This window comes from Rousettus aegyptiacus, unplaced genomic scaffold (assembly GCF_014176215.1).
Source record: "Rousettus aegyptiacus isolate mRouAeg1 unplaced genomic scaffold, mRouAeg1.p scaffold_m13_p_3, whole genome shotgun sequence".
In the NCBI taxonomy this organism is placed as follows: domain Eukaryota; kingdom Metazoa; phylum Chordata; class Mammalia; order Chiroptera; family Pteropodidae; genus Rousettus; species Rousettus aegyptiacus.
Genome location: NW_023416306.1, coordinates 154,607,687 through 154,634,929, shown reverse-complemented (window position 1 = coordinate 154,634,929; position 27,243 = coordinate 154,607,687). Strand labels below are relative to the sequence as shown.

At 49.1% G+C, this 27,243-nt stretch overlaps 2 protein-coding genes across 2 annotated transcripts in view; one reads left to right on the top strand and one right to left on the bottom strand.

Moving 5' to 3' along the window:
• Positions 1-17,349, bottom strand: part of TMEM63C (transmembrane protein 63C) — an 86,509-nt gene extending 69,160 nt beyond the window's left edge. The window contains exon 1 of the mRNA XM_016156641.2: positions 17,250-17,349. The gene's annotated coding sequence lies outside the window, so the exon portion shown is untranslated. The remainder of the gene's footprint in view (positions 1-17,249) is intronic.
• On the top strand, positions 16,673-27,243 carry ZDHHC22 (zinc finger DHHC-type palmitoyltransferase 22). Its single transcript, XM_016156647.2, has 3 exons — positions 16,673-17,374; positions 19,212-19,751; positions 24,565-27,243. The coding sequence occupies exons 2-3, from the start codon at positions 19,226-19,228 to the stop codon at positions 24,828-24,830; spliced, it is 792 nt and encodes a 263-aa protein (XP_016012133.2). The 5' UTR covers positions 16,673-17,374; positions 19,212-19,225; the 3' UTR covers positions 24,831-27,243.

Genomic DNA, 27,243 nt, shown 5'->3' with positions numbered 1-27,243 from the left:
GCACAAGAATGTTCACTGCAGAATTGATTTATAATTGCTAAACACAAACACAACTGTACACAATCTACACAACTGTGCGTGGCTTTTCGGCTCTGCCCAGATGAGTTTTCCAAGATAACTCAAAATGAGAGGGGAAAAGTGGGAGGCTCAGGAAAGTCGGCTAGGTGTGCTCACCGCCTCTTTCTCAAAAGTTCAACTCCAGTGAATTTAATAAGCTGCAAGGCAGGAGAGCTACACGAATGTCCCCAATCATCCCAAGGCCTGGTGCTAGGTGAGACCGCTAGGTACAGAGTAAGCAGGGTGCGGTGCAGGAGGAATGAGCGTGAGATGCCACAGATTTTTCTATAGGACCTACAATGTAAACTCATGTCATTGATGGGGACAGTATTTTCAAAGCAGAATCATGTCACTGTTCACGCTTTAAATGACAATCCAGATATTCTAGGGCATCCCCTGTCCTCAAGAGCCAAATCAAGACTCTTCAAGAAAGTGGGTCCATTTGGGGTGCTTAGGCTTATATCACACACTCTAACTTGCCTTTCCATACAGAAGGGAGTTTGTTTTCCATACAGAAGGTAGGGGAGTAATGTATTGAAATGAAAAATTATTTTTCCAGTCTCCTCTGTTTAACCACACATAGGGCTATAGATTTTAAGAGAGGAAAGACTTCGGGTTTAGGTCTAGAACACAGCACTGACCCCTCATTGGAAGTTGACATTTCCCAATTTGTTGGGCCAGAGTGGAGAAGTCAGGGCCTTCTAATCACTTGGCCCTTCATGGCAGAGCATCTAGGCCTCCACTCTGCTGGCACGACCCTCGCCTCCCTGTCCCCCATTTCCCCTGGGGACTCACTCACCAAGACCCCAACAGGTAGATGCTGTTAGCTAGCAGAAAACTCCTTCACTAGTACTTCTCTCCTGGAAGAGGGAAAATTCATGACTGGCTAGAGGTCATTTTCATCCACCACCAATTATCAATATTGGAAACTTCTGATAGGCTGGGTCAGCGGCAGATGCTAATGACATCACAAAGGATGCACCACTGCTGTGTTGGAACTTTGAAGACATTTGAGAAGGAGGGTTTTCCCCGGCAGAATTTACCCAAACGGCATTCCAGGCAGAGCTGTGGGCTCGAAGCCTACGTCCTACAGGACGAGGTCATTAAAGAATACTTGGGTCCTTGTGTTGATGTCTTACTGAGGTTAAAGACCCCCACAATTCTGAAGTTCAAAAGTACAATAACTGAAATGAAAACTTCACTAAAGGGGCTCAGCAGCAGGCTTGGAGGATAATGGGAGCATCCCTCACTGTAAAGGGAGGTGGAAATCACTGTAGAGTGTGGCCCTTCCCAGGGTCTTTTCAGGTGTCGGAACCAGCCCCGCTAACTCTAACTAGCACCATCGCCCCTTTCCTCCTTTCTACAAACAGATGAAGATGGTCAGAGCAGTCAGTTCCAGGAGGGACAGAATTTTCCGGGGCCAGTGAAAAATGAAAACAAGTAAATTTTGTTCAAAAATTATAAAGAATTTCAAGACAGCAGAACATTAGCCCATTAGCATGGGGTGCTCCTGGGCATTAGGCCCTATGATGGCGCAGGTCAGAGGTTCCCAGGCTAGGGCGGGGGTTTACTGTCCCCCCCATCCCCCCTCCCTTTCTGGAGGTAGAGGGAGGGCTGCAAGAGACTCGCTCACAGAGAGCAGAGTGCCTGTGAGGGGAGGGACTGGTATCCTGCTGACTGACCTGCCCTGCGCCCTATGGAAGGGGAGATGGGAAGGGAAATAGGCAGCACCACGGGCCGTAGAGGTGGCTGCATGTCCGCATTTGTCCAGCAAGGGTGCAGGAGTTTTCTGTGGCTCAGGTAAACCTTGGGAGGTAACCGGGGAGGAATCACAGTGGTGGCCTCGAGGCTCAGGATGCCAGGGTATGTGGAGGGAAGTCTAGCTGGAGAAGCCCTCTCTCCAGAGAATTCAGCAGCTCACCCCGCTTGGAAGCCTGCCCCACCCCCCCTCCCCGCCCCAAGCACTGCTCACAGGCAGTTAGCCAAGAGAACGAGACCTGTGGCTGTTGTCCTCCAGCCCTCATCCCCACCCCTCCTGCCCAGCTTCAAACCTGGATGTGAAATCACTCTGATGGGGAGGGAGAGAGGAGACACCCCAGCCCCATTCTTAGTCTTGCTTGATCCTGGAGGGAAGAATCACTCTGTATTTGTATATGATGTTTAACTTTTAAATTGGGACTAGACTATCATTAACCAGTCACCATAATAAAAAATAAAAAATAAATAAATTGGACTAGATGAACCTGGATCCTCAATAATTGAGGGAGGGGGAAAAAAAAGGAAATCTGATCAGAAAACTGGGAATCAGCCAGGAATATTGTTCTGGGCCAGAGGAAGAGATGTGACCCAGCGTGGGTGAAGACTGTGATGAGAGACAAAGCAAAAAATGTTTCCTGTTTGAATTCTGTCAAGTTAAGACTTTTCCATAAACCAGGTCCATGTGACTAGAAATATGTCCAGACGGGTATAGAGCCAGGTGTTAGACAACAAACCGTCAAGCGCTGAGATTTTGTTCTAAGACAAAAAGTGACTTAATGGAAGGAAGCGTTATGTCCTCCATGCAGCCTGTCCTCTGAGGCCCCAGCCCATCTGATCTCTGCCACTTACAGGCAGCCCCACCCTGTGGGGACTGGCACCCAACCCACTCTGGGGGAACTAACTCCATCCTGAGCCTTTCTACCCCCAGACTATAAGCCCCTCTGCACAGGGACCTAGCCTCACTGGTCTCTGTACCTGATGAGTTTTGTGAAAGTTCGTTACCTCAAAATGCCACCTCAGCCAGGAAGCTTCTATCTCCCCAGCGAGGCCAGTCAGCATGATTCACGAAGGACCAGGGAGTGGTGATGAGGAAGGGAATGGAGACGGACAGGTAGGGTGATGGACTTGTCCCTGAGACTATCAGTCATCCTGGGCCATCCAAGATAGTTGGTAGCCCTACGGGCAGGATTGGGGCTGGACAGAAGAGAGGACTGGTGGAAGGGGAGTGGAGACAGAGAGGGGCTGGGTGAGGATAGAAGGAGGTGAACAGGCGAAGACAGAGGCGGAGGGCGGCAGTGGGAGCAGCCTTTCCTTTGTTTCCATGGCTTTTATATTTTATGGAGAACAAAGCTGCTCTCTGCTGGGAGGTGCGATGTGTGTGTGTGTGTGTGTGTGTGTGTGTGTGTGTGTGTGTGTATTGCATGCTGAGGCCCCCCCTCCCTCAATCATCGCCGCAGGCCCGCCCCCTCCTTCAGAGCTCCAGTGGGAATGACTCCGCAGGAATCCAGGCCCGCTCCTCACTCTGGCTCCAGTGCTTCTCCTGGGCCTCCTTACCCACCCTTCCCTCACTCCCTGCTTCTCTTCCTGTGGCACCCATACTATCTGGCTAAAGGCATTAAGGTCTCTGACCCTCTCACAAGGGCTCCTGTAATCTAACCTTGGTGGCCTTGAGCAGGGGAGCTGGGCAGACTCCTGCCATGGTCCCTGGCTCACTCATTCCCGAGCTCCTCCCCTGTGCTCTTCACTGTGCTAGGCACGCAACATAATGATGTCATATCATCTCACCCTTCGAGGTCATTGCTCTGATTGTCATCATCCAGATTCAGAAAGTAAGGTACAAGCGGCCAGATAACTGGGCCAGGTCCCTCCTTCATACCCAGTTCTGACAGATACGCATATCCATGTGGCTAAAGCACATGGGCGGGCACTCACTAAAGACCCGGAGGTAGCGACAAATAAAGCGAAGCGAGCAGCTGAAGCACACCGTGCTCACTTAGTAGGGCGCATTAAGTGAATCACGGTGCACGTGCATGATGGGACGCTGGGCTGCCATTAAAAAGGCCGAGGCGCTCCGTATGTCCATGAATGTGAGCAGTCACCAGGTATAGCAATCGCGCGAAGAAAGGGTGTCCCGCAACCTCGGAGCAGCTCGGAGCCTGGCAGACTTGCACCCGGCACCACAGATGGCCCAAGTGGTACATTCGCACAAACAGGAACTAAAGCAGAGTGCAGGGCAGCGTGCCAGGGGGCCAGCACGCTCAAGCACTGGAAGGTGACGAGGGTTGCCCCTAGGGAGGAGAACTCGAGACTGAGAGCAGCAGGGAGGAAGTTAACACCATACTCGTTGCACCTTGGTATGGTTCAAATCTCATATACTGCCTTCTGAAACTAGAAACTTTTGTTTAAAGACTATATTGCGGTTGTGAAAAAGCTCCTGTCTGACTTACGAGCTCAGACTCTGACCCATAAGAGCACACTGCCTTAGAACTTGGACTGAGGTGTATATGAGTGTGTGCGTAAGTCTGCATGTGTCTGTATGCGTGTATGTATTTGTGAGCGTTTGAGTGCATGAGTGCAAGCATGCTGGCATGTGCATGAGCGTGTGTTTGTATGTAGGAGCAGGCGTGTGCATATGAAATTGGAGAACATCGAGCACCTGTTTCAGGGTATGAGCTGAGACGATCTTAACCCCTAACTGCCATCCCAGTCTTCTCCCCTTCTCCCCTTCTCCTCCTCTTAGTTGCTGAATGGAGCTGTGCGGAGATGGGGGCAGGTTGCCCAGACAGGCCTCCAGGTATGGAATTCTCTGGGGAGCTGGCCTGCAGAGGGGAGAAGGCACCCCTCCACTTTTGGACCCTCTGTGAAGTTCCCAGCATTACCCAGATCTAGCAGCCCCGGGACTGAGGAACAAAGAGGGAAGAGCCAAGGGGTGGAATGGGGAACTGAAGGCAAAGGTATGAGGCCTCCCTTGCTAAGTGAAGGAATGATTTTTCTGGGACTGGGGAGATGGGAGAGAGGGCAGAGCCAGTGTCCCTGGAGATCACGGGTCTAAGTGTGGGGAAGCTGCCCAGGGAGCACGGGGCGGACAGGGCTGGAGGGCAGCCAATGGTGCCTACAGCTTTTTTTTCCTCAAGTTTCTGCCCGAACCACAGGCCCATTACATGACTTATTACTAACATTACCAGCAAAGTTATATTTTCTCTCCCTGATCTAAGCATCTCCCTGAAAAGTGGGGTGTAGGGGATACAGTCAGTGCTGCAAACATTTTCTGTCCTCAAGCCCTGTTCCAGGATGTGGGCTGCCCCAAATGTCATCTCCGCACCTGGCAGCATGCTTGAAATTCGGCAGTCAGAATCTTACCTGGACTGGATAACTCATGAAAGTGTTGTGGGTCTTTGAATCAAAGAGCTATGTCCAGTTACAGGGCTGCCACCTACGAGCTGGGTGACCAGGGCCAATGGCTTAGCAGCTCTCAGGCTCGGCATCTTCATCCGTCAAATGGGGATGAAGTACCTAAGGTACAGAGCTGGTGTGAGGGTGCGGAGAAAAACAATGTCAATATCCCATCCCTCATCCACACCCTAGGGTGCCTGAGGGCTTGAGATCCCCTTCTTACAGGAACAGGTAATGATCAGGGAAATGAGTATTTTTAAAGTGGGGAAGGAGAGAGAAGGTGGGACTGAGGGGCTATAGCACCCAAGAGGTGTCTCCTAAGCGAGAAAGAAAAGGCAGTGGCAAGTCAGGAAAATACTTTTAGCAGCATCCTAGAAGCCTCTTTGCCCAACTCACCACGGCAACCGCTGCTTTGCTCTGGCCGTGCAGCAGCCGTTGTCACGGGGCCTCCCCCTCATGCTTCCCTCAGTCACTTCAGCCAGATTTCACTCTAGAAAAGGATGAGGGGCAGTGTTTTATACATAGTGGGTTCATGTCAGGGATGAGGGAGGGATGCTATAGCTGGGCCAGCAGAGTCAAGACTATGTGCAGCTGAGAACATGGGATGTTTACAGTACTGAATGTTGGCCATGATGATAATCACAGCCAAACACAAATGTCATTTATACACAGAGAAGAAATTACCTCATTACTGTCTTGGTATAATTCTTCTTCTGTGATCTTATGGGTTTTGGGTTATTGTCCTGGTTGATTCATGCCAAGGAGACTGCTAGGCAGAGGCAACTTCTGTATGCAGAAATGATACCTTATAGGCAAGATGTGGTAGAGATGTCTCATGATTCCTCAATAATCATCCTTCTTTTCTTCCATGGGAATTAGACCTACCTGGAATAAAGACTAATTTCCCAGCCTTCTTTGTTTCTAGATATGATCATATGACTAAGTTCTAACCAATGGGAGATAAATGAAAATATCATAAGTAACTTCCAGGAAGTGTCCTTAGGCCAAGACAGTGTGCCTATGCTCAGCCTTCTTTTCTACTTCACACTGGTGAAATGTTGACCTGATGGCTGGAGCTTGAGCAGCCATTTTGGGCCATGAGGTAGGAGCTGCATGCTAAGAATGATAGGAAAACAATATAGAAGAAGCCTGGGTCCTGATGCCATGAAGAGCTTCACCAGCCCTAAAATGCCACCTCCATCAAGATGATGAGAACTACACCTGAGGAATGAAAGGACAGAGTGCTAGAAAGGGCTTGGGTCCCTCCTGACACTGTAGAGTGACTATATTAGCTCTAGACTTCATTTACATATGAGAGCAATACCTGTCTACCTTATTTAAGCCACTATTACTATTGAGTTTCTTGTTTCTTCATAGCCAAACCAAATTCTAGGTAAACCCCACGGTGAGTTCGTGTCCTGCTTCCCTGACCTGGGCTTCCCCCAGTAGGAGAGGGGCAGGGAATACCCCAGCTAAGCCTCTCTGGGTCTGGACCTCGGAAGTTATTTACATTGATTAGGGCCAAATATAGTGTCCAGTCATTAAGTGACTTGGAACTAGAAAGGGAGAGACTGGGCAAGGCCTTCTTCGCCCTAAAGTCCCATAAGAATGGGATGGGGCCTCAAGACTCAGAAACAAAATGGGAACTACGCTAACTTTACTGGCCCCGTGAGATGCTAAGCGACTAGAGGGTAGAGATTGACTCAGGGTCCAGCACATAGCAAATGCTCAATAAATATTTGTACTGTACTAAGGAGTTTGGAGCAGAGACTGAAGGTGTCTGAAGAACCTCCTAGAGATGAGTGGTGGTGGAGACCAGGAGAGAGATCCCCTAGGAGAAGATGAGTGGGGTGGGGGTGACAGAGCAGGAGTCAGATGGTCTGCAGCACACCCCTGCCCTAATAGTGCAGCATATCCTTCTGGAGTCGCCTGAAAGAGCCCTGTGTTTTATTAATGCAAGATACTCCAGGGCAGTCATGCTTTGCAGCTAGCAATGCAAGGCCATGTGCAGGGTAATGTTTGTTCCTCAAAAACTCAAGGGTAGGGATTATTACTGCACTCTTTCTAGAAGAAAAAGCTAAGTTCCAGAACTTAGCAAGTCAATTGCCCAAGACTAGAAAATGCAGCAGCTAGGACTTGAACCCAGGGCTTCTGATCATAAACGTTACCTTCTTCAGAACAAAGAACGCAGTTGGGGATTTCTAGCTCTGATGGCTTTTTCCCCTGAAGTCGCCAGGCCGACACTAATGCCCTGAGTGTGGTTTATAAAGACCGGAAGTGAAAAGGAGTTGGGACAAGCCTGGGAAAGGGTGTCAGGCAACCCCTCAGCAGATTGGAGGGCTGGCAGACGAACCGGCACTGCAGATAGCCCAAACAGTGCATTTACACAGAAAAAAGTGCTCCAACCCAAGACGCTTTACTGCCATCTACTGGAAAATTGTCATAACAACCATACAAATCCTCAATGCCTGAAGTATGAAAATGATGCTCCCTGGAACTGTGTAGTGCAGTGCCTGAGCAACTGTACACAGTGGCCCTAGATGCATCTTCCCTTGCATGGGCATCTCTGGCTCAAACAGAGGGTCTGTAGCAGTCTGTCTCCCACAGTTTCGTTACCCAGGCCCTGGGAGAGTCCATTCATTCTTCCTTCTACTCTGTGTGCATGTTCTGAGTAACTGCTCTGGGCCAGGTTCCATGCTGGGCACTGCGGGTACAACATGGACAGAGCCTAGCCCCTGCCCTTCCTGAGCTCACAGTCCAATATAGGACAAGGGTTAAAGAGATGAATGAGGACATAGTTGCCTGTCTGTCTCAGAGAAAGTATGTCTATCTATCCTGGACAATTCAGGTCCCTCGCCATGTACTAGCTGTAGCTCTTGAACATTTTCCTAAACCTCTGACTCCTCTCTGATAAGATGAGGATATCTCACCTGACAGTTTGAGACCTACGTGAGATAATGTACATTAAACCCCTGGCATGTGTTCACTACGTATACTCCTTCCCCTCATGTGCTCAAGTGATAAGTTGCTATGGTAGGGGACGCAATGGCCAACAACTTGACCTGCTCCTAGGGCTATTAGATTCCGAGTTACACGTGCACACACACACACCAGACAGAGGAGCAGCTCCCTCAGAGAAGACACACGCTCTGGTGAAGTTTCCTTCAGAAACCACCAAGAAGCGATGCACGTGAATACGTATTAAGTGCCTCGTGCAGAGCTGAGCCCAGAGCAGAGTGGGTTCAGTAGGCACTGCCTTTCGCCTTTCTTCTATCTTCAACCCCTGGCTGGAACATTTATGCAGGCTAGAAGGGCCAGGGGACCACTCATCCCCCAAGGGGCTAGACAGCTGATATCATGAGGATTGGACTTTACGAGTTTCATTTACCTTTGGACTGAAAAGCTTTGCAGACTCTTGCTTGGTCAGGCCTCTGAGGCCTTCCATTGGAACTAGGAGCAGGGCCACTCAGCCCTTGAGCTTATTTCCTCATCTGTAAAACGAGGCCAGTGATATCTACTTTGTACCATCACTGTAAAGATTAAAATACAAGAAGTACCTAAAGTGTCTACCATAATCCTGGAAGCAAGGTAAACACAAAATAAATTATAGCTATGATCACAGTGATGGGATCCAGGAGAGTTTGGAGCTGTTGGAAGGATGCTACTCTCAACCATCCAACTGCCAATCTCTGTGGGAGGTGGAAGATGCAGGTGCCATGGCTGATGAGGAGCCAGGATGCAATCTCACTCTACTCCATTCCTCTTATAGAAGGGAAGCTGGTACAGACTTTCTGGAGGGTACTTTGGCAATACGGATTCTTTTGACCCAGCTACTCCACTTCTAGGAATTCGGCCAAGGAAATAATCATAGAGCCCCACAGAGTTGTTTGTGCTAGGACATTCATTGCAATGTTGCTAATAATAGTGAGAAATTGGAAATAATCTAAAGTTAGAGATGCACTCAATACACACTTTGGCTGACTGCCAGATGGCCAAGTGTTAAGATCAGTATTCCACGGATATCACCTCATAGGGCTAATGTGTTTGATAAAAGGGTACATCTAAAATTTGATCGGAGATTATTTGAGATGATGATTTCATTATTAATGAATTTTATTGTCAATCCTTAACAGTTTAACACTATAGTTACAAGAATATTAATTTCCTAATACTAGCATTAGCTAACTTGCTTCTGTGTTATATATTACACACATTTGTGTTAATAAATTGATGCTTATTTTTGACTGATGGTGGTACAGGAGTGTGACCCTCACTTTTTCTAATAATTTCTTCTTTTATTCATGTCCTTTATATTCCTTGCTATTTGGGGTCACATATGATTTACCATGGATACCACTAAATATAATTTTAGAGGTTTTCTTCCTCATGAAATTGAGAAATTGGTTGACGTTCTGATTTTAGTTTATCTTTGCAATGTACAAAGAATTACAAATAGGGCTTTTCATTAAAGCTTCGTGGCCTAAATAGAATAAAGAAAAATTGACTATATTTTTAAAAGGTTATTTTGTTTAGTATTAAGAATGCTAGTATCCCAAATAATTCTATAAAGATTAGAACTCTCTTATTCTGCTTCATATTATTATTTTAATGTTTTATTGCTGTTGCCTCAAAAAATATCTTCTTAAAGTATCTTATTACCTATCAATCTTTCCTTCTATATTTAGACACCTGAAAGCTCTTAAAAATTATTCCTGTACATTAAGAGGCAATGTTTATAATTATATGAGAGATACAGCATTTTACTTTTATAATTATATGCATTTAATATTAACTGACTGATAGAATTTCATTAAATAGAGCAAGAAAGAAGATATTCATTATGAGTTGTATCTAGAAAGTTATCTATATTTGAAAGTGATTTTTAACAGTAATCCAAATGACATGTTATATTTGTATAACAGAGATTATTATGTTTCTTGGATGCAAAGGTTGTATAACATGGCCACAGGATCATGGATCATACACAAGTCCAGGAAATGTTGCTAATGAGACTGAAATGAGACTGAAATCTAAACTTGGCTGTTCAGCCTCTCAAGGAACAAGGCTGAAGATGAAGCCAAAGGGCATCTTTTGACCAAATACCAAAGTCAAAGCCAAATTTTGGTGCATCTCTACTAAACTGTGTCCATTAAAAATGATGTTGAGGAAACATATTTTTCAACATGGAAAGATTGTCTTACCATTGTAGAATTTTCGATTTTGGTTAAAAAAAGAGGATGAAGATGTGAGCTCTAATTTGTAATTCATAGAAAAAAATCTGAATAGATAAAAGATTAAAAGACACGCGAAATGTTAACGATGATTATTTGGGGATTAAGAATTTTTGCTTTATTTTTAATTTTAAAAATTATTATATAGACTTACAAAACGTGTTATTCACATGGGTTTTGAAAATAAAAATATCTAAAGTGCATCTTTTCTGTCTCTCCTTTCTCTTTCATCCAGGGCCGGATTTTGAGCTTGCTGAGCCGGCCAGATGGTCCGAGACACTGACCACAGCTGCCTGTAGAGCTCACTGTCCATGCTCGTTCGAGCCCAAGGCTTTGGCCAGTGGGAGCTGCCTTTCCTGGGCCTGTTTCTATAATCAGAAACACCTAGAGGAAGACAAGAATCAGTGGGAATGTGGGAAAGGGCAGAGGACAGTAGCCCCGTTTGACCACTGAGGACATAGAATCACAGAGACTAGAAGTGCCAGGAAAATCCTCCTTCTGTCTTGTGACCTGGGAAATGATAACTTGAATGTGTCTAAAGTTTTCCATAGTAAAGGAAAGAACTCCAAGTTTGTCCCCCGAATTAATTTTCCTCTTCCTCTTTATCTGTACAACTCATAAATTTTAGCTGGTTACATAGATCCCTGTAGTTAGGTGTGTCTGTGTGACCAAGTTCTGGCCAATGAGAGGTAATTGGATGTGCTGTGTGCAACTCCCAAGAAATGTCCTATTGAGTGGAGCATGTTCTTTCTCCTTTTCTCTTTCTTGCTGGCTGGGATATGGACACGATAGCTGGAACAGGAGCAACCATTCTGGACCATGAGGCAACATGCTCAGGAAAATGGGGCAAGATAGAGTCTGGGTACCACAAGATCATGGAACAAACCTCCACACCAGCACCCTTAAATTTCTTTAAGTTGAGAGCGAAATATACTTCCATCTTAGTTTAAATCAGTGTTTTCTTGGAGTTTCTGTAACATGTTATAGAACCTAATCTTAATTAATTACAATAGTTATCACTTATTTAATATTTAATATTATTTAATTAATTACAATAGTTATCACTTATTTAATATTTACTATGCCAGCCACCATTCTAAATGCTTTACAAATGTTATCTTGTTAACATATGTAACAACACTATGAGGTGGAAACTATAATTAAGACTCTTTTACGAATAAGGAACTGAGACACAGAGGTTGACCAACTTGTTCAACATCACACACGTGACTTGATCCCAGAACCTGTCATCTGACTGCTCTGTGGATCCTCTCCTTCAGCGCCTTCTTATCTTCTTGTCCCATCTGACACTTACGCAGGTTTGCGTGTGTTAACTTTACTCCCCACTCCTGGCCTTTAAAGAAGTCCATCCTTTCTACACTCCGCTTCACTAAGAAAAGATTCTGACTGGCTAATTTATGTTTAAGTGTAAGGGATTGATATCAGCACAGTACATTATCTCTCTGTAAGAAAAACGATCCCTTTATTTCTATGTCAGTGTAAGACTGATGCGTGAGGCTTGAACGCTAGAATTAAGTGAGCTGGATTTTATTCTTACTGCCAGCAAGCTCTGCAATCTTGGCCAATCTCATAACCACTCTGGGCCTCCATTTCCCCACTCTAGAAAATGGGTAAGAGTCAGACTTTCATTAGGCAGGGCTATTGTAAGCATTAAATGAAATAACCAACATGAAGCCACCTGGCCCCCTATAGGCCTGACACATAATGGATGTCGGTAAATATGAATCTTTATTTAGTTAAATTATGTTTATCTGCTGCTCCCTTGAGCCTATTTTTGAAAGGTTAGATCTTGAAGTATAATTTGCATTCAGTAACATCTACCCTTTGGAGAAGTACAGTTCTATAATTTTGACAAATATAGTCATATAACTATCATCACAATCAAGGTACAGATTTCCACACTCCAATAGTTCCCTTATGCCCCTTTGTCCCGCCAGACTGTTTCCCATTTATTCTACTCTTTATTGAGCGCTCACTGTGTGTCAAACTCTGGGCTGGGTCTAAGTTTAAAGCTGATAGGTAAGCCCCTGCTTTTAGGAGTTTATAGTCTATCAGATAAAAAGAGGCAATAAAATGTAGATACATATACCAACGAATGAGATCATCGTAGAGGCAGTCAGTGCTATGCAGCAAGCAGGATTATTTAGTAGCTGGTAGCTGGGGGACTATTTCAGTAGAAAGGGCTGGTGCTATTAAGTTGGTATCTTTGTCATTTAAAATTCCTGACAAATTCTACAAGTTATAGCTAAAATCTCCATTAAATGAACAGGCTCAGAGAGGCTAAGGAACTTACTCAAGGTCACAGAGCAAGTGAGTGGGAAAACAGGGATTCAAGCCAGTCAGCAGACACCGAAGCTCATGCCAAAAGCTCATGCTTTTTTCGTCATACCACATTGCCTCTCTCCTGGGCCCTGGGCCATCTCTGCTGGAACAGGGGTGGGGGTGGAGGCAAGGGGGCTCAGTGGTGTGAGGTAGGTGTTGCCTGCTGCTCTGTGACCATAACAACACATCCAAGAGTCCTATAGTCAAGGGCACTGCAGTGACCTCACTCTCCTGGTCTCACCTCCCTCCTCCTTTAATTGAAATGTCAACCTTCTGCTTCATTCCTTCTCATTCTGGACACCTGGCATTGCTGGGCTTTCAACAGAGACAGCTGATCTCCCCCTGCGCCACTTGACCTCCCTCCGTCATGAAGACATAAACTGAGGTTGTGTCAGACGGTGAGCATGCCCTCTCTCTGCCTCCCTTTTCTTTTCTCTCTCCTTTTCCTTCCCCTCCCTTCTGCCCTCTACTTCCCTCCTCTTTCCCCTCCCTATACCCTCCCTTTCTCCCACCCTCACCTTCCTGAATGCTTTGAGAGGAAATGGCCAATTAATCTTCTTGCCACCACCTCTGATAAGCTGCACACTGATCCACAGGCATAGGCCTCCGTACCAAGGCTGCCTGAGCGCTCCCTGGAAACCAGGGCTAATTGGTAAACGATAACATTCATTCTTCCACGGCCCAAACGCTCCAAAGGAGGCTTTGCTAAGCCAAGCCAAGATTCCACCCCGAGATATCAATCTTCAGGGAGACTGTTGAAGTAACCTGTCACCCAGAGGGAGACATTCTGCTGTTTCTATCCTGACACGTGAGCTCGGATGGGTGAGCATCACTGCCTCCAATCCCATACCCTCTCTCCAGCACCACAAACAGCGGTGTGCTTGAGAGCATTTGATTAATGTGCTGCAGGGTTACTTTATGTAATTTTACATAAATATCTTACATAAAGAGAGATCATGCAGGTCTTTTATTCTGAGTAGGTTATACACCTGCTTCCTTTATGTGAGTAACATGTTCCAGAAAACTTAAGTATCAAAGCGATTTTTGCATGTTAAATCACGTTTTAATTTAAACAAACGCAAGGCTTGCAAATTATCAAGTAGCAAGTCTCTGAACCTCAGTTTCCTCATAAGAAAAATGGGTTTAATCATTTTTGCCCCAGCTAGCTTATAGGGCTGTTGGGAGGCTTGTGAAATGAAATTTTAATTTTGTGAATGTACTTTGTAAACTGCAAAGCACTTTATTACATCAAAGCAATGTTGTTGTTGTTAAAATGAAGATATAGTTGGTTAAATAAATTACTACTTCCAAATAGAAATTCTGCGATAACCAATTTTCATGTATTTGGTCGGCTAAGATGAAGATTATACTCGTATGTTTTCTGAATCCAGGCAGGCCGGGATGGCATCTTATTAAGCCTTCTGAGACTCCAGGAGCACTTTGTGGTTGCCCATGGCTATGACTTCCTATTGGTAGTAAAGAGCATTCTGTCTGCAAACATCTGTTAATATCTTAATTTCGGGACACCGGTTAACCTTGAGACCCAGCCTATGTTTATTCCGGTCAATCTGATATAAGGGCATGAGAATGAGGAAGATCCTCAGATCCTCCTTAGGTGTGGCCCATGCATCTTGAGATGTTCTCCACCCCAAATACCTGGGGAATTGTGGGGCCAGACAGACATGTGTGTGCGGTTCCCCACCCAAGGGAGAAGTGGATTGCTGAATAGAGTTCTTCTCTTTGTACACATTTTGAGGCGAAATGAAGTGATCGCCACTTGGGAGGGAATTCATTTTATTCAGATAACACCGCCAAATCGCAAGATTGATGGCACATTTTTCTGGAAAACTGCTCAGCAGCAATCAGATGCCTGTCTGTGTTCCTGCCCCCTCGGGACAGCCTGCAGCCACAGTCATAGCTTAACTATAAAAATATATGACAGAAACAATGGAGAGTGTGACTTATAATTATTTTCTGATGCTGTTTATGAAAGATGAGACCATAGTTGGGGTGAGTGGCAAGAGGATGCAAGATCAATGACAAATGCGCTCTCACCAGACATTTCAAAGACCTTGAGACACAGCTTTTTCTCTTGGAGAGAGACTAGTATCGACTCATCACTCAGTACACTTTAACTCAGTGTCTCTCTTTTTCACAGATCATCATAATAGGCAATATGGAGGACACCCCAAAATATTTTCAACATAGACCAGGACCTCTCATTTTAGTTGGAAAGATAAGATGTTCTTGTGAATAAAGATAAGGGCCCAGAAGAGAGAGAGGGGAGGAAGAAGCTAATGCTATCCCAACTCTGCTGGGACTGAGGCGCTTAAATTACATTATCCCATTTGATCATCATCACCACAGAGTAACATCTTCATCCCATTGCATGAATGAGAATACTGAGAGTAGAGAGGTTAAGTGACTTGCTCAAGGTGCTGCAGCTGGCAAGCAGCAATAGAGTGTTGGTTCCTAGTCTGCTTCATTCTGATGGGGCCAGACTCAAAATGAAGTTTTTAAAGTGACCTTCCTATTGATTTTGTCAGGGGTAAACATCAGTTTTTGATGATCAAACAACATTTGGCTGCACGACCTCTTACTCAGTTCACTTCAGGGGAGGTGGCTGGGGTTGTGCTAGGTCTAGGATCTGAAGCTTTAATGTCCTTTTCTGTTGATAAACTATATTTTCTGTTGATAAACAAGTAAATAATTGCTCTTGTCCATTCATGTTTCCAGGGCCAGATCCCCATCTCTTTCTTGGGGCTGAATACGCCCTTCCCTCTTCCTGGATTTATTTAGTTTAGCGCTCTCCCTCCCTCCCTCCCCCCCACCACCCCGCACGAATTCAGACACACACCTTCCCACCACACACCCATATGCAAAGTAAAATTAGAAATACCTCATGACTCTCAAGGTATTTAAGGAATGAAGATCTTCAGTCAATACAGCCAAACCAAGCCCTCCAGGCTACCTCCCTCCCAAGCCAGGGTGAGAGGCAGGCAGAGCTTGTGAAAAGGGCCCAGACAGCCTGATCTTGACACAAAGCAGCTCTAAAGGAACAAGGCCACTTGTGTTTCCCTGAGTGTGCCCTGTGGCCACTGGAACTCATAGGGCTACCGGATTCTCAGAGGCCAACACCCGTCAAGCTGTCCTTTTGCATATATGTAAGACAACCTTTCAGAACATGAAAAGATTTCCTGGTTGCCTTTTTTATTTTGCTGTACACTGATAAAACACAGGAAAAACAGTATTGGATGACTCAAACATACAGGCCGAGTCGATAAGCATACGGCCCTCATTCTAAGGGATTGCTTTTGTTTTAATCAACCCGGTGAGAAAACAAGAAACGATTATATATGTTTGCCTTCGCCCAGAAGAGTGGAACAGGGCAGGTGGGTGAGTTATGACAGCCCAGGAAACTGAGGTAGTGGTGGTAAGGCCCCAACGCTCCTCCTGCTTCCCCTACCCCTGCTCCTGTTTGATACACAGTGGCCAAGTGTCCCCACCCTCTTGGTGCCCCTCAGTACCCACTTCAGAACAGTGGCGTCGGCAAGGGAAAGAAATAGGAACAGGGAGATGGGGACAGGACTCCAGACAGATGCTCCTGGTTCAAGCTCTCTGTCCCGACAAACCCCTCTGTTGGCCTCCCTTCTCCAAAGTCAGAGCTCCCCTGGGGGCTCGGGGTGATATTAGGTTGTGTAGAGGCTGAGAGCAGGTGCACTAGTTCAAACCCAGGCTCTGACACACACCTTCTGTGACTTAGCTTCTCTGTGCCTCAGCCTGAAAGGATTAACAAAGGGGTCTTATGCTAAAGGCTTAGAATAGTGCCCAGTGCTAAGGGCCCAATAAATAGTATCAATAATTACAAACTAATACTCAAATAGTGCTTACCATGGGCAGGCCCTGTTTAAGGACTTTACATATATTGTCATATAATCCTCCCATCTCTGTTTTACAGCTGAGGACACGAATCTGAAGATTACACAGTCGTGAATGGTGGATATTCAGACCCAGGCACACGGTCTCCAGAATCAGGCTCTCAACTCCTCTGTGGAAATGACGCTAATATGTATGGGTGTTGCCCCCAGCAGGCTGAGCTCTCAAACCCCCAGGCTTCTCTCTGTCCCAGAGTGGAGAGCGGGGAGGGTTGTCAGCCACAGCGGGGAGGGAAGGAGCAGATGATGGCTAGAACATCCACATCAGGGCTGAATCCAGCTTCCAGCTGGAATCAGTGGCTGAAGTCAGGCAGGACGCCCCAGCCCGCTCCAGAGGAAGGAGGGGAGGAGTGGGGGGCAAGTCCACGATGCTGAGAGGGGTGGCCAGAGCACCGCCCCCAGGAGGAGAGGGAGGGGTGGCGGGGTTGGGGGTTATCCAGCTGCCATCCCCGCGGCTTCCTGGCCCCCACTCGCCGGTGCCCAAGTGGGAGGACCGCAGCTACCCACTCCCTCCTTCCCACACCCCCGCTACCTGCCCAGTCCCCGAAGCGAATCGTGAGGAGACCGCGAGCCAGCGGGGCCGAGCCCACAACTTTGCAGCCTCGGGGAGGACGAGAGCCGGTGTCCAGGGCTCCTCTTGTCGGCGACAAGAGCTCGGTGAGTTTATTTCCCCACCCATCTGCGGCGGTGCGGCGGAGGCAGCGGCGGCGGTGCAGGGGGCGGCTTCCCGGGCGTCCAGGAGGCGGTGGCCGAGGAGCCGGCGGTCGCCCGCGCCGCCTGCCTCTCTGGGGCTCTGGCTGTGCCGCCCTCCGCGGCGGGAGAAGCCGGCGCCAGTGCTGAAAGGACAGCTCTCCGCGCCTCCGGGGCCGCCCGCGCGGTCTCCGCTGTCCCCTTTCCGGCGTAGGGCCCGGGCTGCGGCCGCCCGCCGAGAGCCCCATACTCCCCTAGCCTCAGTCCTTCGCCTTCCAGGCGCCGCCGCGCATCTGGAGGCTGCTCCCGCGCCCCCCTGGCGACCAGCGTGGGGAAGACACTTGCTTTGCTGGAGCCCCAGGCCGAAGGCTCTCTCTGGGGTGGGCAGCGCCGCCGCAGCCCCAAGGAGCTCACGGCCGGGGACGAAGCCGAGCCCCCGGCGACCACCCCCGGGGCGCGCCCTGCGCTGGGCCCCTGCCGCCGAGAGAGGCCCGCGCTCCCCTCCGCGGCCGCGGGTCCCTGGGGCACTGGCACCTGCAGAGGGGACTCCAAGGTGATCAGTCGCCCATTCGGAAGGGACAGCCTGGACGGAGGCCTCGAGGCTCTCGCCCATTCTGGGTGCAGCAACCTTCCCAGAACTTTTCTTGCTCCTCCGGCTCCCCGACTCCTTAGCCCCTGGAAAAGTTCTCTCGGGCGCCCAGAATCTCATTTCCCGGCGGCCTGCGAAGCTGAGCCGGAGCCAGGGCTGTGCGGAGCGGGTTTGAGTGGAGATGCGGTGCGGGCTGCGCTCGGCGGGGGTCGATCCGCCGAAAAGCTGGCCAAGCAGCCGCCCCTGCGCCCAGGGCGGGCTCGTTGGTACCGAAAGGGTTTCGGCGCCATCGGCGTTGTTTGGGTTTCTCGCTCCAGGAGGGCGGAGGCAGGCGCGAAGGGGGGATTTTAATTTTGTCGCCGCAAATGAAAACGCTCTTTGCAAAGAAATAGCCCCGGCTGCCAGCGTCGGAGAGGGAGGGGGGCTGGCCAGGACCGGCTGACACAGGTATGCTGGCTGCGCCCCCACCCCACCCGGTGCCTGTGCGCGCGTGTGAGGGCGTCGATTGTTTTAACTGACTTTTTTTTTAAAGCCAGGTGGCAGCGGCTGCGTGTGTGTGCACAGATAAACACATACACAAGCACAGAGACCCAGGCGCACACAGATTACACGTAGAGTCACACACAGAGACCCCCTCCACCCCCCCCCACACACATACACACGCATCACGGACCCACAGCACACAAACCCCCAAAGAGCATTAGGTTGCCGGTGAGGTCCCTGAGTATGACCCAAGAAGTGGGGGAGCAAGGAACGGAGAAAGGGGAGGTGAAGCTGGACTTTCAGGAGGTAATTGCTCTTTGCTCCCACCCCGAATCCTTCGCGAACTGTTAGGGGGTCTGAAGGAGAAATCCCAAACCTGGGCTCCTTTTCACTGCCATAAGGCGGCGGGGTCCTAGCCCCTCACCGCTCCTGCATCCTCTGTGGACTGAGAACAAGACCCGACCTCGCTCTCGTCGTGCCTGACCCCGGGGCGCCGAAGCTCCGAGGGAGCGCGGCGCCTGGAAGCAGAGCCTGGTCCTCAGAGGCCGTTGTGGTCTCACGCTCTCATGCCTGCTTGGGCCCAGGCAAGGGAAGAGAGGAGGGGTGATCGAGGGACAGGGGTCGGGGAGCAAGGATTTTCGTGGAGCAGCACTGACAGACAGCCACGCAGAAACGCCCCGGGGCGCCCCCTGGACAGCGCGGTAAGTCTTCCTCTCACCCTGGGCCTCTTAGGGATGTAATCGAGGATGCTGGCCCTGAGACTGCTCAACGTGGTGGCCCCCGCCTACTTCCTGTGCATCTCTCTGGTGACCTTCGTGCTGCAGCTCTTCCTTTTCCTGCCCAGCATGCGCGAGGACCCCGCGGCCGCTCCGCTTTTCTCGCCGGCGTTGCTGCACGGGGCGCTCTTCCTGTTCCTCTCAACCAACGCCCTGGGCAACTACGTCCTGGTCATCCAGAACTCCCCCGACGACCTGGATGCCTGCCAGGGGACCTCGGCCAGGAAGGCTCTATGTCCCCCACCCAGCACCCACTTCTGCCGAGTCTGCGCCAGAGTTACCCTGAGGCACGACCATCACTGTTTCTTCACCGGCAACTGCATTGGCAGCAGAAACATGCGCAACTTCGTCCTGTTCTGCCTCTACACCTCCCTTGCCTGCCTCTACTCCATGGTGGCTGGCGTGGCCTACATCTCTGCAGTCCTTTCCATCTCCTTCGCACACCCCCTGGCCTTCCTCACGCTCCTTCCCACCTCCATCAGCCAGTTCTTCTCTGGTGAGTGGGCCTTGGCAGGCAGGTTGTGCCCTACACAAAGACCCTCCCCCCCCCCAACGCCTCCACCCCCAAGTTTGCCAGATTCAGCAAACAAAAATACAGGATGCCCAATTAAATTATAATTTCAGGTAAACAATGCATAACTTTTTAGTATAAGTCTCTCCTAAATATTGCATGAGACATACTTATATTTTAAAATTTTACTGTTATCTGTCTGAAATTCAAATTAACTGGGCATGCTGTATTTTATCTGGCAAACCTCTCTCCCCACCCTTATCCTCATTTATCATCTCCTCCTTGCTCACCACCGTCCGTTTGCTCATAGAATCGTGGCAATCCAGGAAACACACCTGCTGTATGCCAGGCAAGGCTGGGTGCTGGCCAGCCCTACATGCAGCCTGTGAGGTACACCCATGCTGTGACTTTCCTCTGCCTGGATCCCAATCCTGTTCACACATTCTACCAAGGATTTTGCCCTCCAAAGGTCTTGCCAACCAATCCCAGTCAGGTTGACAGGGTGTCAGGCCAGCGCCAGCAAAAGGCTAAGCTCTGCCCTCCTGCCCAATATGTTTGACCCCCATTAGGTGGTTCTCCAGCCTGCAGATAGCTCAGGGCAGGGAGCACCTGGTTGGGGATTAAAGCCATGTTTAATGGCTTTATCTTCACACCAGAGTCATGGAACTGGTGAGGGATCTGAGACTCTAGGACGCTCTTACACCTGCAGGAGCCAGGAACGTGAGCCTTCACAGTGGTGCTCAGCTGGGCACTCAGGCGAGGACTGTATTTTATGTAGTATGCCCCAAGAACAGCTCCCTGGTACGTGACCCAGAAGAACTTCGCTCCTGGTGGCAGTTCTTACCATTTTATCTGGTCTTGAAATTTGTCCCCACCCCATTTCCTTCCACTCCATTTCTACCCGTGCCTTTGATTCTGATTGACTTGATTCGGACAACTGGTAGCATGCGTGCATGTGAGTATATGATAGCATCTCTATTTCTCAGATGAAGAGACTGAGACTCAAAAGGATTAAATGGCTTGCCTAGAATCTTACTAATACTGCGTAGCAGCCCGTGGCCTGTCCCCAGTAGCAGCATAGGGAATGCATGTTTTCTCACCCATTGACCTTTCAGGGACAAAGACAGAGTGCAGCTACTTCCCCTAAGAACCCAAGATTGTCTTGACGTCCCTGGGCTGGACATTAATAAAAATTCCTCTCTACTCTGTGGGGAGCCATGATTTTAGTCTTTGTTGGGGCTGCAGCCTGGTCCTTTGCAGACATAGAACTATTATGCCATTTGGCAGTGAGAACACAGAGGCCCAGGAAGGACCCAGTTGTTGGGGTTTCCTTGAGGGCTGGTAGCTGAACTGGGCCCAGGAGTCAGAGCTCTCGGCCCTTCTGGATCCTGGCGCTGGCATAGGAGGCTTCTGGAACCAAAATAACCAGGACGGGGGAGGGTAGGTGGGCGGGCTTAGGGGGTGGAGTGTGAGCACAGGCAGGTGGAGGAATGAGGAGAGCCAGAGAGCCTGATTACACTTTCTTTTCCAAGTAGTTTTATCACATAAAAATGGATGGTTTCAAAGAGAAGATCTTGAAATCGTTTGATATGAGATAAGCCTGAGCTTGAGGCCTGTCCATACATGCTAGGTTTGGGAGACCTTAAAGAAAGGAAGAGGGACCTGTTTCTTTAATCTGATGGGAGAACAGAGCCAGTCAGTGCCTACCTTGAGCCCAAATCTCTGTTTCAGCAGAAGGATGAGTTCCACTATCTTTACCTCCTTACCATACCTACTAGGAAAAGGAGGCCAAGATGTCTAATCTGCATATCTCCCATCTCATTTTCCTTTGCCAACATTTCATTGTTCCCCTTCCCAGTTTTTTTACTCTCTCCTCTCCCACACATACGCCTCACCTCTTCAGCTTCTCCCTCCCTATCTCTTCCCCTACTATTCGCAACTCAAATGCTTGAGGACATACCTCATCTCAGCTGCTCAGGAAGACAGGTGGACAGGAGGGAGTTAGAAGTCCCAAGTCGTTTAATAGACTGAGCTCTTATTCCCCAACTGTGGTACCTCTTGTCCCCAGCTGTGGAATTGTCCTTGAGTCAGATCTGCCACCAGAGCATGGAATGGCTGTAATGGTGGGCCCTATGAGTTAGAAGTGGAAGGGATCCTCTGATGGCTGCTGACACTGAAGAGGTAAGAGGCTGGACAGGTGGATTTTAGAAGCTGTCTTCCCTTTTGGCTTCATGGGACCAGTACATCGTGTCCCTTCTCTGAGCCTCATTCTTTTCACGTGGGAAATGGAAATGATGCCATCATTTCCATTGTTACGGCATTTTGATAAGTATGCCAGCATGGCGGGTGCCACCGGAAAGTCAAGCAGAAGGGAAAGGAGATTGACATGTGTTGAACACCTATCATGTGCTACTTACTGTGCAGGTCTCATTTCATCCAATCCTTATGGCAAGTCTGTGAGGTAAGTATTACTATATGTATTTTAAAGGCTCAGGAACCAAAAGGTCAGCAAAATTAAGTTGCTTCAAAGCCATACAGCTAGCATGATTCCAACCCAAGATTTGAACTCAGGGTCGCTAGCCTCCAGAGCTCATATTCCTTTCACCACACCGCACTGCTTCTCTGAAGCTGCTTCTTGATGAATGGGCATCTTTGGGAGGGAGGGAGCTTCTTGTCCCTGGATGTATATCAAAGATGCTGGGTGATGATCTGTCAAAGGTGTTATAGATGCTTGGGAGGAAGCAGGGATGACGAGATTAGATGATGTGACCATTCAGGCCATTCAGGAAAACTGTGATTTTCTAAAAGAAACAGAACTATTGTTAAATAGTTCAGAGGATCTGAGGCAGCCAGGTTAGACAACTTCAAACACTTCAAGAAAAAGCAGATCCCCAGAATAGCCTTTTGTAGCTGCCGTAAGGGGCCGGGAGCAGGCCATAAGGTCTTCCTCATGCCTTGATTTATTGCCAGAGAAAAAGCCCATGGAAAACAGCTTCCATAAGCCCAGGCTTGTCCCTGTGGTTGAGCTGAAAGCAGGCCTGCACTTGACAGCTCTGATGTTCTGGCATTTCAGCTTGAGGGTCATCTTCGCCTGTCAGCATTCCTGGAGCCCAAAGGGACCCATGGTCCCTGGATCCTTCCTCCTGCACGAGTCTGCCTGAGCTAACCTGTGCTGACAGCAAGAAGTGGGTCAGAGGGATGGCACAGCCCAATGTGAGCCCTGTCCCTCTGCTGCCCCCAGACAGCTGAGGGGCTGCTCAAAATGCCAGCTGGAATGAGCTTTCCATCCCCTGGGCAGCTGGGCTTATTTGTCTCCAACTGTGCAAAGAGAAACCTGCTATCAAAGCTCCGAGAGCTGAGGGCAAGAAGAAGCTGCTAATGAGCAAACCCAAAGCGGGCCCAATCCTCCTGGCAGCTGAGTCCGCCACTGCTCAGACTGGACAAGTTTTAAAAGCCCAACCCTTAGGGGTCTGGAAATCGGAGCCTGGGGGGACTGGGTAAGAGGTGGGCTGGGCCAGGAGAAATTGAAGAAGGGAGGGATATGGTTGAGATTTGCAGAGGTCAAAGGGGTTGTAAGATGGGGTCTCTGGAGCAGGGCCTCTCATCTCACTGGAGGAGGTGGCAATGGGCTTGCCCTGCAAGGAGAAAGGGGCTGAGGAAGGCTTTTGAGTTCTCTTCGGGACCCACTGCCCTGGTTGCCGGGTAGGTCAAAGTAGGTGTCTCTACCATGGCTGCCAAAGTTGCAGTCCAGCCAAGGAGAAAGAGAAAGCTCTATGGCCTAAGGAGTTAAAGGAGTTAAAGTTGAGCCGTTTTTGGATGTAGCCTCCTCACCTACGAATAGCCTTCAGCAGGGAGTGCTGCACTGAGTGTGAACCAGAAAGCTGGCCACTTCACACACAATTTTCTTGAATCAGGGAACCCTATGGAACCATTATTATTATACCCATTTTTCAGATGAGCAAACTGCAACTCAGAGAGGTTAAGAAACTTGTGTGAGACCAGAGTTGGGAGATTCAAACTTAGCATGGACTGACCACCCCTACTCTGAAGAAGACTGTGATGTCTCTTACTCTGTGAATGTTTAAGAATAAGTTATAGAGAGTACTGGTATAGAGGGTTTTACAAGAGGTCCTGCCCAAGGCAGTGGGCTGGACTAATGACCTTGGGGTCCCCTTCCATTTTAGCAAGCTCTGACTGACAGGACAGCTTTGATTGAATGTTTTGGTGGGCACACTGTCCACTTGTTAACATTAATGACTGAATTATTCTCTAAATCCTCATTCTGCACTGCCCTGGGAGCTCGTGACTTATTCTTCTTAATGACTAGGCCCTGTTCTCCATCATGCTGTCACTTTCCTAAGTCCTCCCAGCCATTGCTTCCAGCTCCATAGGGAGAAGTTGCTCCAGTCTAGACAGCTGCCCAGGCACCAGCTCCCTCTCTAGGATCCTCAGCTCACCTTTCTCTCCTCCTGAGAAAAATCCCTTCTCCCTGATTCCAGACCAGAAAGAGAAGGCAGACAGAGAGACCAGCATCTCTGACTAAGAAAATGTTCATGTTTAGGCACTTCTCTCCACAACCTTGGCTCTCCCCTTTCCTCAGGAGCCACCAGCACTAAGAAAAAGTTAGGGCAACTAGTTTATCCTTCTTCTCCCTCGCTGCAGCGCTGAGATTGCTGCAAAATGTAGCTTCAATCTCATTAATCTCCTTCCCTTCCTAGCAGAAAGCGCCTACCGTGATGGCAGTTCTGTACGTGGCCTGAGTGTAAAGCGATTCTGGTGTTTCCCCGCCCCCCTGCAGGAGCTGTCCTTGGTTCTGAAATGTTCGTCATCCTCATGCTCTACCTCTGGTTTGCCATCGGCCTGGCCTGCGCCGGCTTCTGCTGCCATCAGCTGCTGTTGATCCTCCGGGGGCAGACCCGCCACCAGGTGCGGAAGGGGGTGGCAGTGAGGGCCCGGCCCTGGCGCAAGAACTTACAGGAAGTGTTCGGAAAGAGGTGGCTGCTGGGCCTGCTTGTCCCCATGTTCAATGTCGGAGGTGAGAGCTCCAAGCAGCGGGACAAGTAGCTGGCACTGCCGTCATTTCTCTGTGTGTGTGTCTTGATCTCTCCTAAACATAAGACCACTGCGCCTTGTCTCCATCCATGACCCACTACAATCTCGGGCTGGTGAGGTCCTAGCATCCACCCCTGGTCTGTGACACACAGGCTGGTAAATCATGACGAGGAGAAAAATGGCCACCCAGGTGTTGCTCTGCTCCTCATGGGTAGCCAGGCGGCTGCTATTAGGAAGTCTCCACTTTTGTTTCTTCCCCCTACTTTCCCCCTCTGCCTGCCTCGTCCTCTCTCCACCACGTCTCACGTCATCACTGCCATCTGCTAGAGCTCTTCCTCTCTGCCCCTCGTTGGAAGTAGGAAGTGGATTTTTGCTGCTGGTGTGATGCTCCCTGAGACCCAGAGGCTGGCAAAAATGTTTTAAAATTACCAAATGTTTAAAATTACCAAGTCAGCTCTGCCAACTGCTAAGGAGGTTGGGAAAGGAGGGCTGTATGTCTTCGTCCTCTCTGTGGAATTATGGGCAGTGGGAGGGAATAAGGACTCAGTAGCTTGCTGCTCATCCAACCCCCCCGAGCTGCAAGGCTCTTTATTTGGGCCACAGCAACAAATGGCCTGGGATTTCCGGCTGCTGTCTCCTGTCCACCCTACCCCACCTGGCCGCCACAGCCCAGTCCAGACCTAGCTGGAAGCTTCCTTTCCCTGGCACTTGTCCAGCCTTTCCTCTTAGTCTCCAGCCTCTGGATCCTTGATAAATGCTGGGAAGGTGAGGAGAAGAGAGAAGAAAAGAGGATATACTGATAAATGAGAGAGGCATGTGACTGCATAATCACATAGAAGGGGACGAGAGACGAGAGAGAGAGAGAGAGAGAGAGAGAGAGAAGAGAGGGAGAGGTCATTTAGGAGAGGGGAAGAGAGAGGGTCACACAGAAGTTGGGTGCTGGGTGCTGGGATATATGCAGAATGAGAATGAGAGAAGTGAATGGATCGTTTTTGCTCTGTATAAAGGACATTCTGGCAGCTAAAAGTGTTCGATATTTAAATGGCTGCCTGGTGAGGTAGTGAATGCCCCTAAACTAGAGGTATTCCAGCAGGGACTAGGTAGTCATCTATAGCAAGCAGGCCATGGAAAGAGTTTCTGCACAGGGTCAGAGAAGAGAAAATTCCTTCCCACCCCAAGATTCTAGTGTCCTCTTCATGATTGTCAGGTCCAGAAGCAAGATCTGTAGGGATGCTTATTATTTGCTTTTATGGAGAGTGGGCTGGGCATGGAGGGGTCTGAAAATTATGCTGCAAACTTTCAGGACCCTACCAGCCACCGAGGAGAGAGTCTCTAAAGAGACTGGACTACCAGGTGTGATTCCTAGTTGAGGGGCCTGGCATTTGAGGACAGGCAAATGGAGCAGTATGAGGGGCAGGTGGGGGCAGTGGTGGAGAGAACAGAACGAGAAGGTCATGCTTAACTCTGAGATTTGTAGAGTTGAGGCTGTGGAATGAGGGAAACCGGAACATAGGGGTGCAATTGCCAGACCTGCTTATCTGACTGGCTCTGAATAGGAGCACTGTTACGTGTTCTGAAACACAGAGGGCCAGCCTCCGGGGCCATAAGAAGGAGTGGGTACAACACAAGTGCCCCTTCCTGACACAAGTCTGCTATCCATGCAGACAGCAGGGCTAAAGCCCACACCCTACAGTGTCCTGCTGCTCGCCGCAGCTAACCCAACTGTTGCCACACAGCACCCTGAGTTCTTGTGCAGAGCTCGAAAGGACTTTACCTCGGTTCTGCCTTCCTGCCCCCTAGAGGGCTAATGTAGTAATGGCTCCACCAGCTTATACTCTCCTATTCCTTCATTCAGGTATGCTACATATATTTATTTATTGAGTGCCAGCTATGTGCCCTTTCAGGCAGTGGTATGCAGTGGTAAACAAAACAATGAGATTCCTGCCATCAGAGGCATCTCGTTACTGCCCTCATGCACTGACTGTAACTCCCAGAAAAATGGTCACTCTGCCATCTTAGTGGTCAGCAGGGCAGGTTACTTGGAGGGAAAGGATGAAGCAGAGAGGACTAAAAGAGAGACCAGGCTGTCTGGATGGAGGAGTCATTGGGCAACATCCTCACTCCCAGTTCTGGGCAAACCTAGGTAGCGGGAGTGCAAGGGGAAGGGGAGAGGCTGTGGGCGACCCAGGCCCAAGCTCTCTCCTGACCCCAAAGCTCAAGCTTGGAAGCCAGCCCGGCCATTCCCAACCTCCTGGAGCCTTAGTACTATGAGGCTGGGTGTTGGGGGAGAGAGCCGAACGGAGACCTACAGGGGTCAGCTCCTGGCAGATTGGGCAGTGGCGGGTAATGGTAGGGAGGCTGCTAGGTGTGGGACTTGCATTTGTACACGTGGCCCTGCACTGTCGATGAAGAAAGTCAATAAAAT